Source organism: Montipora capricornis, chromosome 10, assembly GCF_036669925.1.
Source record: "Montipora capricornis isolate CH-2021 chromosome 10, ASM3666992v2, whole genome shotgun sequence".
Lineage (NCBI taxonomy): Eukaryota > Metazoa > Cnidaria > Anthozoa > Scleractinia > Acroporidae > Montipora > Montipora capricornis.
Genome location: NC_090892.1, coordinates 11,746,351 through 11,759,449, shown reverse-complemented (window position 1 = coordinate 11,759,449; position 13,099 = coordinate 11,746,351). Strand labels below are relative to the sequence as shown.

The following is a 13,099-nucleotide window of genomic DNA, read 5'->3' as shown; positions in this document are numbered from 1 at the left end:
TGGACTATTAGTAATAGTCCTCGAGTAGCGAAAAGCGTGACGTTTTCTTTCGTTTTATTCCCAATAAATATCTCTTCAAGTTGCATTTGCTAACTTTGTTTGTTGCCTTTTCTGTCCGACTAGTCGGTTGATTCTAAAAAAATTAGACCCTTCGCCCGCAAGGGCCACGGGTCAATAGCTCATGAGGCGAAGCCGAAGTTCAGAAAAGAGCGTGAGATAGGTGTGGACCTCGCGTGGGCCAGGTGCCAAAACGCTTGGGTGGGGAGTTGAAAAAAGCGGAAAGAAAGCTCTGTACGCTCATTACCACTTCCCCCATCCCCTCCCCGCGTGTTTCGTGGCGGCGACAACAATAGACAGTGTTAGCATTGACAACGGGTACGACTACGAGAACGATTTTACCATTGACTATAATGCGCATGCGTTTTGCTCAGGACACTCGTTCCAACGACGAGATTTCCTCCAAAACTCGAAGTGCGAGGAACGAGTTTTTGAAAGGTAAAGTTTATCTTTTGTAGCGGGTTATCTCTGCCATAGGTGTATCCCATAAGCACTTAAACTCTTCATCGAAGGCCTAGGATGGTATTTTGGGCATTTTTTTGTTTTGAATAGCACATTTTAAATCCTCCTTCCTTTCTGTCAACATCGTGTCAAAATCTTAAACATGAGAAGCTCTCGTGAAGTCGTACTCGTATGTCCTGCTTACACATTTTTTACAAGAACGACAACGAGTACGAGTACGAGATGGACTCGTTCTCGTACTCGTACTCGTTGTCAATGCTAACACTCTCTAATAGCTACCGCCTGCAAAGTGTTGGACAGCCATACATATTTCCGCCCTAGCCAAGCAGAGGATCGCGTCCGGGCCCATCCCAGAAGTGCTTGCGAGTATATACGCGATAAAGGACTGGGCTCAACTTGACTCTCCCGCGCGGAAATTTAAACATGGCGGATGTTGATAACTGCAGTATTCTATTTCAATTATGATGTTTTTCTTTTGTGTTTCACGATATCCTCAACGAAATTTGCTCTAGAATGAGATAACAGTGAGATTAGGGATGAATTTAACACAAAGTCGCTGGATTGGCAGTACTTCATTTGGCATCTCGTGCAGCAACATGGACGAACCATCTTCAGAAGGCCGGAAAAACCGTCACGTTCACAAGGTTAGTCGTCTCCTGAGAATAGTTTCGTTGGACTAAAATTTGCAACCCAACGCTATTTGAGGAGGTCGAAAGGTGTAGGCCTTGATCGTTTCGAATCTTTTGAAACGCCAGTCGTTTACTGTGCATGTAATGTACGAGTTAAATTATTTACAGTACGAAGCTTAATCTAATTTTTGATGTTCTTTAAACTTGATTTTCAAAACTTTTCAGGAACTCTAAAAGGTTCTTGTCAACATCCTAGTAATTTCCAAAATATTTTCTGATATATCGGATATCAAAATAATATGGTTGATAATAGATCCTTATTGATGTCAAAGATCGTTCAGGAATCGGTAGACTTCAAAGATCTTTATTAAGGACGGTTGTTGCATCTTCAGGGGTAATAAGTAAGATCATGTGAGGTTATATATATCATAGCCAATAACTTAATTTAGACTAAATTTCAGATTTTTCTAATGCTCTGAAAGAATTGAACGCTGTTTTATATATTTATACAAACATTGCATATTCAAATTTGCTAACCACAAAGAAAAGAAGTCATTGTTTCAACAGCCAATAGGTTCTGGTTGGCATACATGTATTGATAACAATGGGTGATGTCACAAGAAACATCACTATAGTATTGAATATTGAAAATGCATTAAATAAAATAAAAAATGAACCCAATACCAGATAATCTCATTAGCACCTTTGCCACACAAGGATGTATCAGTTTTGTAATGGCAAATGACTGGCTGGTTATCAAAGGTAAAATGCTTAAAATTAAAGAATTAACCCATTGACTCCTGAACTGCCTCCATTGACGAGTAATCATTTCACTCGAAGGGTTAATGGGTTATTATAATTAACTTAAAGTTTAACAAGTTCTTTGAAGTCAATTTGTAAATAGCATGATATCAAATCGCATGAACAAATCGTAAACAGTAACTTAAGTAAGATTCCCTCATAACCTTTCTCTTGTTGATTTGTTCGATAATTTATATATTTCAGCCAACCTGCATAGATGATTTTGACATCATAAAGCCAATCAGTAGAGGAGCATTTGGGTGAGTCTGTAGTTTGGCTACAAGCAGTTGGCAAGAGTGTTGCTAAACTTTCTAGAACTATTACCACAACATATTAGCACAATTTAGTGATTTTTACGTTTAGCTATCAGCCTTATTACCGTACTGATCTCTCGCCACTTTAGAGCCGGCTATTAAATAATTTTACAAGTAAATTGCCTTGCCCTTTTTAGGCAAGTTTTCCTTGCTCGGAGGAGGGACAAAGATAAACAGTTTTATGCTGTCAAGGTTGTGAAAAAGACTGATGTTGTCAACAAAAACATGATTGAGCAAGGTACTTGTTATTTCTTTAATGTTCGTGACATTTTAGTAGCATTATGAACTAGAGACGTCAAACTTATTGATCAGACCCCAGTTGTTGGAAGGATCGGTATTGCTATATAATTCCACTGATAGCGATTTATCTGCTGGATTGGACTTACCTGGTATCCCCTCTTTGAAATACAGGGGCTTGGGTACAGAACTTTCATGCCCGTGAAAAGTTGCCAATTGCTTTGATTTTGTGTTTGCAGCTTGCTACTTGCATTGGTCAGCTTTTTCCTTTAAAATCAATAGCTAACAGGGATAGTTTCTCAAGGACGTGTTGTTCTGTATTGGTGGGACAGAAAGGACAACAAGGACAGAAATTTGGAACATCTTAAGCAGCTGTTGAAGGAAATTGACCACTTTATAGTGAGAGTGAATGACTTGTTCTCTCTGATGAAGGGCTAATGTTCAAAACATCAGCTTTTGTGGTCAATTTACTTTCATTAATTTATTCGATCTATGAAAGTGTCATATTCCTCATTATTGCTCAATTTGCTATGTTGCCTAAATGTTCAAATAAAGTTCCACTTACTAATAGATTAATTGGAGATTTACATGTAATTTTACTCCTAGTGATGCATGATGATGAAGGTGTTGACTGAAGTTTGTTAAAATGCATACCCACCAAAAGGGACACTTGAACCTAGTTAATAATTTTTTTGTTCTGAAACATAAGCCCGCTGTCAAAGGACCGTATTTATAAATGGCACCCAATAATTATTCTTTTGTGTTTGTGATAATCATCCTCACTAGCCTAACTTTGGAGCAAAAGTTGTTTTGAATTTTGTCTGTGCTAACGAGGCTGGCGAGGATGATTAGCATGAAGGCAAAAGAGTGATTTCTTGGCTGCCATTTATGAATACGGCCTATGGCAGCAGTGAAAAACAAGTCAACTTAGTTTACAAGTTTTCGAAAGGCACAGTAACTGTGATGGCATGAAGGTTAAGTTACAGGAACTGAATCATGGCTATGCATTACTTATATGGTACCATTCTGCCTTTGCTGCTGTTTTCATTTTTTTTTTTTTGCTTCTCTGTCAGATAACTACGTTGTGACTTTTTTGTTTAATATTTTTTTCCTTTCTCTGTCAAACCATTTTTAATTATTATTACTATCATCTCTGAATGATACTTTCTCTTGACCAGTTGTTGCAGAGCGGGATGCACTTGCAATCTCAAAAAGCCCTTTCATTGTCAATCTGTTCTACTCATTCCAATCAAAGGACAAAATATTTCTGGTTAGTTTCTCATGATTTACACCACTGCAACTCTCTATTAGTAACTACTTCTACCTATATCTGTGGAGATATCTGTGCAATATTGTTGTTTCTATTATACGCTGCACAGTATGTGAAGGGAATGGGCACAGTAGTGTAACAGTTCTCATAACCTGCTATCGTTTGTTATAATGTAAGCAGCTTCAATTTTTTTTAAGTCTTAGGCATTGTTTCAATTGTTTCTAAAGTCTTTTGTTTTTGGCTAGGGTGGCAAGCCAATCACATTATAAATACATGTACATTACGAGAGCTGGTTCATCAGCAAATGGAAAGCAAATCGTTATCTTTAAGAAAGTTACAACATTTTTTAATTTCGCCTAGTTGTTATATAGTCCTAACGGTTTTTCAAATATTTTGTAACTGACGATGTTTGTAACATCGAAACATGTCTTTGAAATTAAAAAATGTTGTAACTTTCTTAAAGATAACCAAATGGAAAGGCTGAGACTTGTTCAACAAATGACTGAGTTTACTAAAAGGAACAAACGTTATTAAATACATGTAATGTTCCCTGTTGCAGGTGATGGAGTACTTGATTGGTGGTGACTGCAAATCCTTGTTGCATAATCTGGGATACTTTGATGAGGAAATGTCAAGAGTTTATATAGCACAGGTACAGCATATAAGGTTTTGTTGGGATAATGTGAATACTGGTAATCATAATTTTTAACCTTTGATTAAAAGTTTGATATCATGACAGGTTGTCTTAGCACTGGAGTATCTTCATAACCATGGAATTATTCACAGGTATGGTCACATTAAATAATTATGAAGGATAGAGAGCTGGTTATGAATTTGTGGAGTAGAAATCTTGCTGAATATTAAGACTGCCACATTGATATTTTTAAGGGTTGTATGCCTGAAGATTAACTTGTTTCCTTCTTTACAATTCGGTTACTTTAAATTATACTAATACTGTTGCTTTCCTCTGAATTGTTTCTCTTGAATACATACTGTCAATAACAAGCTTCAAACTTTTAACAACACTGTTCATGCCTAAATTTAATAGGGAACCAGTTATAATTCCTCGATTGGTTGTCTCAAAATTATGTAATTATGTCAACCCATTCACACCACAAATGCCCTGGGACACCCCCCACCCCCCCTCCCTTGACGAGTAAAATCGTCCGGCATTAGACTGAGAGTAAAATCTATTAAGTGTCGCTCTCAGGGTTCAATGGGTTAATGGGGACAGTTTTTGACTGATTTTAATGGGTATGTAGTTTTTTGACTGAGATTAACCCAATTTCACACCTCAAATGCCCTAGGATACCCCAGTAAATTCATCTGGCATTAGATAGTGCTGACTGACCTGTAATTACCAGAAGGTCATTGTATAAGTGATCAGGCATTCTTTTGTTTTGTGAGGGGCGTGAAGAAGTACTTTTACCCACAACAGGAGTAAAAGTGAAAGGACAGAGCTTTGTATAAAGCAAAGGACATGATTTCTGACTACCTTACATAACATACTATTAGGAGATAATAGGTTTGCTTTTTTTTGTGTGGTTGAGTTAACAGATTTATAATTGAAAAATATGTATCATCCAGTGTACATGTATATTTGAAGTGCAGGCTATAAACAAACAAGAGACTTAAAGAGAGAAATGATCCTTCTACTTTTATGGGAGGACAATTTAAGCAAGATTATTGTCTCTTATAATAAAAATAATAATTGCCATACGGTAAGACCAGTCTAAGTTCATCACTTCTGTTAATTTTTTGCTTGTTTTACAGTGTATTTTCATTTTCCCTGCTGGCTGTCTACCTTAATTTTCAGGACCAAAGGAAACTCTGCTCTTGCTTGCAACACTCAATGTGTCCTTTTGCAGAGCTATACTGAACCTGAGATTTATATTAACTACAGTGTACACCCTTGTATGTGTGATTAAAGGCAAATAAAAAGATGGCAACAGTGGATCGTTGTCAACTGGAAAAGTAATTAACCAGAGGCAGGGCCAAACATTAATAATTCAAAAGGGGGCTCTGCCAGCGGCAGGTACAAAACACAGGTCACAGGTCATTGTTTTACCAATACAGAAAGTGTATCCTAGACATTCATAAAATCTAACCTTAGGCCTAATTAGACCTAAACAAAAGTTTTTAGGCCTAAGATTAGCTTTTATGATTGTTTAGGATACTTTCTGTATTTGGTAAAACAATGACCTGTGACCTGTGACCTGTGTTTTGTACCTGCCACTCTGCCAGTGACAGAATATCTAAAGATACTAATCTTCTTTAATTAATAATCCACAGAGACATCAAACCAGACAACCTCCTTATTTCCGATGAAGGAAAGATCAAATTGACAGATTTTGGACTCTCAAGATTAACAATGGAGCGAAGTAGGGGCTGCTATGATTCGTGGTTTCCCAAATAAATACATGTTAGCCAAATGTAGTGTGACAGTCATGGAAAGCAAAGAAATTGCCTAAAACATAAGTAGAAATTTTTGTTGCAATTTTCATTATGAAATTATTTCTGGCAATCTAACCACTGCTATCAAAAGTTAAGTAAGCTCATTACATTTTTATTTATATTTAATAGTTTACACCAGGTTTCTCGATTATCCTCTAGTCTTACTGATTTGTGGTTAACAAATGACTCACTTTCAGAGCCCAGCTTTATTGATGTAATGAGTACCCCATCTGTAAACAAATGTGAGAAGGCCAGCTCAAGTTTCTACAGAACTCCTGGGCAAGTGATGTCATTGACCTCAAATTTCACCTTTGTAAGTATGACCCGTCTCACATGGCAGTCATTTATCTGTCATCGATTACATGTCTAATTTATTATAGTCGTCAACTATAATTTATTATAACGTTAGTGAGAGCACTGGCCTCCTTCAATGTGGCCCAGGTTGAGTCTGTTGGTCCTCTGCTCTGCTGCAAGACGTTTTTTTCTGCATTTCCTCTATCCTCAAAAACCAATGTTTGATTTGATTTGAGTTAAATTCAATTGATCTCTGTGTACAGTATTAGTTCCCCACTGCTATAATACAAGTAATCATCATCATCATCATCATCATCATCATCATTATTATTTATTATTATTACTATTATTATTATTATTATTATGTCAGCAATGCACTCCTTGGTAAATGGTAGATCAAACTTCAATACTGTTATGACGATCGGTTCCCTCCTAGCAGAGGTCTCTTTTCTTTTTGCATTTGCTGGGCTGACGAGTGCGGGGAAAGAGACCTCTTGCATGGATCGAAACTCACTTTGATCTGACCGCCGTCCACAACCTTGGACAGCACTCTTCAAACCGCATGCCCCATGATATGTTTGCTGACTAGGACTTGAGCCCGCTGTGTCCCGCACATTCCTTTACAGTACATTTACATGTAATTCCGGAAGTATCACGTGAGGATTTGGTCGTTAAGTAACCGCCTTGCATGTAGTACTCGTCAGCATGGGCAACGAAGGTTCAAGAAAAGAGACTTCTGCTGGGAGGGAAAACGATCAGATGTGGCTTAATTGACAAAATAATTTTCAATTGCGCTTTTTAATGTTGCAAAGGATGGTCCCCCTACGCTCTGTACTTCGCCCCCCACTCTTGGTGTGCTTTAACACCTCACACAAAGGTTGTATTCGAGACGGAACCTGATTATATGCAAAATTTAATGTTAATACGAAGGCAGCCTGGCCGTAGCCAGTATGAGGCAATCCGATTTTTTTAAATAACGCAGGATCCCAGTGCTGTGGTTAAATGCAAGCATGAAAAACACCGTAAATACCAACGAAGAGAATTTAACCATGCACATTGCCTCATTCGTAATTTTTTCTGGCTACGGTCCTGGTAGGCAGGATTTTATCCTCAGCTATTAAATAATATTTGTTGCCAGTTCTCACCACAAGTACTCACCATATACATGCTGACAAAAACAAGCTCACAAATCTTTTTTGCGGTGGTTAATTTATATTTTATCAACTCATTTGATAAAACCAAACTGTTATTTTTAGCTTAAGAACTTCACGAGTACTACAACTTGGTTTCTTAGAGCAGTTTTCAATTGACGCTCACAAATACCAATTGAAAGTAATAATTACATCGACCAATCACAGCAGGTGAAAATAGCGCGATGAACCAATCCAAATTCGTAGCAATTCCATGTAATTTGCTCTAACCGCGGGAAAACTCGCGTGTGCGTTAGTGCTTTTGGTTTTCCTTCTGACTGGTTAAACTGGCGCGAGATTTTTAAACCAATCACTATGCGTAGAAATCGCAATCCCGTGATTACTTTCGACAGTCATTTGAAAACTGCTCTATCTGATTAGAGCAGTTTTGAAATGAATGTCTAAAGTAATTACGTCATTGCAATTGCTACGCTTAATGATTGGTTTCAAAATCTCGCGCCAGTTTATACCCCAATGAAAAGGAAAAGGAAAACAAAACGCGACTTGCACGCGCGATTTTTTCCGCGCTGTGAGCAAATTTCCTTGAATCGCTATGAATTTGGATTGGTTCATGTTTGCATCTTCTGTGATTGGTATTTGTTTTACGACACTCAGTTGAAAATCACTCTACAGTTAAGGGTTTTGTGACACTGTCCATAGTCTAGTACACAAATTTGTGCAAATCATTTTATTTTACAATCCATTTCCCAGTGGCGGATTTGGGAAGGAATACGTTTGTCAACTCCCGGGAGCAGTGAGTCGACGTACCTGTTAGGGTGGGGTGGCTTTAGCACTTTTAACTATAAACTTCCCGAATTTTACAAGTCTCACTGATGTTTGTTCCGCAGTCCCTGTCTGCAGCAAAGCCAATTAACAGGTCGCGACTGAACAACAGCTGTTTGGCATTACAACAACACTTGAGCACAACACCCATATCACGTGACTCTCCAGTTTGTGGCCGGCAAAGACTTCCTTGTGCGACGCCAGGTGGAACTCCTAAAGGTCCTTTGAAACTTGTGATCAAATGCTACCTGCTCAATGCTATCTTTGTTTGTTTCCTTGTTTTCTGGAGTAAAACCCCTAAAAGATTACAAATCGTTTTTGCTCTTAACTTCATTAAGCTTTTAAATTCACTGTTAGGAAATAAAAATCCTTTACTGTAATGTAGATGTGCCATGTAGTGACCTTAGACAGCACTATAATAAAAGATTTGCATATGCGGCTGACAGCAAACGGTGGGCAAATGCTCGCAATAAGAAACACAAAACATTCAAATTCTTGGTTATCCAGCTTGTTTCTCGTTTTTTTCAGTACTTCCCGATAGCTGAGACTTAAAATGGGCAAGAACGAGCTGGCAAATTGCAAAATTTAGCCTAAAATATGTTGTTTGACGCAAATGCGATGTGAACTGTCCGTTGAATTGCGAAAATCCACTCTTAATAAGTGAATGAAAACGACTAGTCACCTCCGTACCCCTCCTTTCTGGGCTTTGTAATGTTGCAACATACTACTATCATGCAGTTTACAACCACTGATGCAGGAAACAAGAGATGTCCCCGTCCAGAACAAGGTCAGATGCTAGTATATGCAATTCCGACAGCTTCTAGCTTTTAAAAATTAAGTAATGTCATAACACGAGAAAATCAAAATCAATTTCTGTGATAATGGCTATTATCTATTGTCTCAGTAATCCATATTTCATTTTTGATGATACCTTTTTGTCTTGTGTGCAGGTCTTGGCACAAAGAAGCGAACTCAATTCAACTCCAAAGTTAGCCAAAGAACGTTTGATATCAACGATCCTCCAGAAACGCCCTTTACTTCTGCGGAAAAAAACGTCAGAAACAGATCCCCTGAGGAAGAGAATGTATTACCAGCCTGTAAGAAACCTCGACATGCTGGCCTCACCGCCGAAATTGACGCTTTATCACTAAAAGAACTCCGAGGAAGTGCTCCGCCCAGAGAACCTCTGCGGGAAATATCTTCCTTTACTCCTCAGAGGCCGACGGAAAAGCGAACAACTACGTTATCATTCAATTCAATCTCGGATGCTCCTTTGGCTAGTTCGCCTTTCAATTCGCTCAAGAGTCCTATGGAATGCGAGAGTCCCCCTATGAACGGCGACACGTCAACCAGCCCCGATGGAAAGTTCATCACCCCTCCAAACCCCGGATCCTGTGCCTCGTTAAATCTCAAATGTGGCAGTCCGCGCAACAGAACAGGGACGATTATGGAGTATTTGAAAGAAAAGAAGCAATCAACCCCTGCAAACATGAGGAACGCTTGTAAAGAGCGAGCAGTAAGCGCCGCGACACCGTTAACACCGCTAACACGACGAGTTATTGGCCCTGAGGTACCTTTCACTTCTGGTTATGTCAGCGAGACAACGAGCGAAGAGGAAAGCGATGCTGATCGAGGATCCCCCGCAGACAAACTGAAAGACGGAACCCGCGAGTTAAACAGTCCTGTAAAAACTGAGAAATTCAATGCAAGTGGAAGTTCAGGTTTTAACGAAAGTCCCCACAATACGCTTGGTGCGCAGAAGGCATCTTCGTGGTCAGGGCATTCAGATATTAATTGTACTCCCACAAAACCGATACCCCAAGCTTCTGATGAGGTTATGAAGACAGCGAGTGAAAAAAGAAGCAGCTTTTCTGAAAGGCGCGAGAGTGGGGTCGCTCTGCTTCCACCATCGCCTTTAGTAGGGGCAACGACAGTGTCACGTGATAGGTGTTTCACAATAGAATTTGAAGACCCGCCGAATGTAAGTAATGTCAATAGCACTCACGAAACCTTCAGTGATGAAAATTCCTCATATTGCGAACCCTCGCAAACTCGACCTCGAAGTTGCAGCATTGCTTTTGAGACTTCCAACCATAATATGCAAAAGTCAGAGAAAGTATATTCAAATTCAGTGCAAGAATTTTGAATGGAAAATATTTCGCCATTGGTTGCAACTGAGTCGCCAATGGATGTTACCTTCAAAAGTCGTGCAAGCTCTAAGGGCACACCGGCCCAAATGGACATGTCCCAGCAATGGCATCACACCTCAGCCCCTCTTATTCGCACCCCTTTCCGCACCCCGAAGTCATGTCGTCGTGGTAAACGCCCTCAGACCTCACCTCCCAAGAATAGGATCCTGGGTACCCCAGATTATTTGGCTCCGGAAATCCTTTTGGGACACGACCACAGTGAGTATTGAAGTAAGGGACCGGAAACGCGTACTAGGATTTACACGCAATGCAAGCGTGAAACGAAACAGTAATTGCGAGATTCGAAGTATCCTTGGTCCGCGACTTTTCCGAACATGATGTTATATTTCCTCTTAAACTAAAATACCACCAAAAACAGATGCGCCCGATGATGTCTTGATTATTCTTCTTTCACATGACGAAATCTCGGCTTTCCTGCTATCGGTGATTGTGCGGAATTCAATTTTTTTTGACACGAGTGCTAATTTGTCTTTCTAGAAAGTCTCTACTTTTGCGGCTCCGTAACTTCCATGGTCATGTTTACTTGGCTTGTGTAAAGATAAAACGCAACGGGAACACGTGTCTTTTTGCAAAACAGATTTACAAATAAACTAATTTCTGCGGCTAATTTTGGGCTCCTTACATGATTCGCGAATCAAGGACCAAATTCGCGGACGAAGGGTTCGCGTTTACGTTCACCTTTTTTCGAATTACAAGTGAAATATTTCAGTTTGGAACTTGCCAATTTAACATTATTGCAAGAAACAAGAAAGCCATCTTCAGGGCAAATTTTAGTTCGTGGCGTTTTCATTTAGGTAAGATATTCAAGATTATCCTTTTTTCTCGAGGACCACGGACACCGTACTGTAATGCACAAAGCTGCGATTATGCTTTGGAGCACAAGACATCCCTGGCGCACGTGCAGGTACTAGATTTACCTCCGCCAGCATGTTATTCGATCACATTGGTGTCCTGAACTAATCCTCCAGGAATTGCCCAACTGCGTTGGGTTTGCATGTTTATTGCATTGATAAAAACGCCACTGAGCAACACATAATATTTACCTCATATGTTTAGATGAATTCAACAGAACCTCAAGCTGAATGAATATTCTTTTCCCTCAGCTCCAGCTGTAGATTGGTGGTCTCTTGGTGTTTGTTTGTACGAATTCCTCACTGGAGTCCCGCCGTTTAACGATGACACACCGGAGCTTGTTTTCAGCCACATTATGCAAAGAGGTAAGCTTAGATAATCCTGCAAAGCCACCACAAATCTCTGACATTTCGTATCATGATATTTTCTCCCAAACTAGAGCGGTTTTCAATTGAGTGTCAAAAGTAATTAGCGAATTGCTTTGGTTTAAGATTACTTCACTCAGTGATTGGCTCAAAGTTCTCGCGCCACTTTTTCAACCAATCAGAAGTAAAACCAAAACCAATCGTGACTCGCGCGTGCACATTTTCCCGCGCTTTGTGTCGGCTACGTGTAATGATTTCGAGTTTTGATTGGTTTACTGGATTGTGTCCGTCCTTTTTGATTGGGCAAAGTAATAATTACTTTGGTTTTGGTTTTACGACACTACTCAATTGAAACTCGCTCTAGAGCAATATATATATATTTTTTTGTAATTTATTTAACATAAAAGAAGTTTACATTGCAGCAATTAAATATAACCACTAAAGTATCGCCAAAAAACGTGAACGCATCATTGTGCTTGCGACATCCCTTTATGATTTAATTTTTTTGCTAGAGCATGCGTAATTATCACGCGTCGCGCATGAGTCACGCAATGTCTTCTTGACAAATTTAATTCATGTCATGTCCTCTAACATGACGACAGACATTTAAATCAAAATAAGCCTATTATTACTGACCAGACTAAGTAAGGAAGACCGCGAGTAAGTCGCGATGTGTCTTGCTTTTCCTTTTAATTAAATGAGAATTTTGCGTGGCATCTTACCCGTTACTAACTGCAAAATTACTTTCAGCAATCAGTTGCAATTCGCTCCATAGCTCCAAGGTCAAGGTAGCTTGAAGACTCAGAAAAAATATGTTGTTGGGTTTTGCAGAGCTGTTGTGGCCAGAGGGTGACGAAGCATTGTCTGAAATTGCTGAGGGAGCAGTTGAAAGCATCCTTATACTTCACGCAGAACACAGACCAGGAGCCTTAGGTATTGCATGTGCGCAAAGTTCTTTCTGACGAGGGATTAATGGGCCTTTTTCGATACATTAAATTTCAACTTGAAAGAGAGTTTTATAGGACAAAGACAAATGCAAGTGGTTAATATGTAAATATTTTTCACATTCATTCCAACGTGTCTCTGTTTTTTTTTTTTTTTTTTTTTTTGTCCTCACTATCAAGATGAATATTGATATTTCGAAAATGGCCTATTAGTGGAAGGAGAACTTAGAGCGGTTT

The 13,099-nt window shown here is 39.2% G+C and overlaps 1 protein-coding gene across 1 annotated transcript in view; it reads left to right on the top strand.

The window, feature by feature from the left end:
• Window positions 1-1,065: 1,065 nt before the first annotated feature.
• Window positions 1,066-13,099, top strand: part of LOC138022056 (serine/threonine-protein kinase greatwall-like) — a 16,040-nt gene continuing 4,006 nt past the window's right edge. Inside the window, 12 exon segments of the mRNA XM_068869081.1 lie at window positions 1,066-1,163; window positions 2,154-2,209; window positions 2,401-2,501; window positions 3,679-3,770; window positions 4,330-4,422; window positions 4,510-4,556; window positions 6,063-6,151; window positions 6,422-6,537; window positions 8,557-8,710; window positions 9,442-10,899; window positions 11,805-11,918; window positions 12,750-12,851. Coding sequence (XP_068725182.1) covers window positions 1,116-1,163; window positions 2,154-2,209; window positions 2,401-2,501; window positions 3,679-3,770; window positions 4,330-4,422; window positions 4,510-4,556; window positions 6,063-6,151; window positions 6,422-6,537; window positions 8,557-8,710; window positions 9,442-10,899; window positions 11,805-11,918; window positions 12,750-12,851 — 2,470 coding nt within the window. The 5' untranslated portion in view covers window positions 1,066-1,115.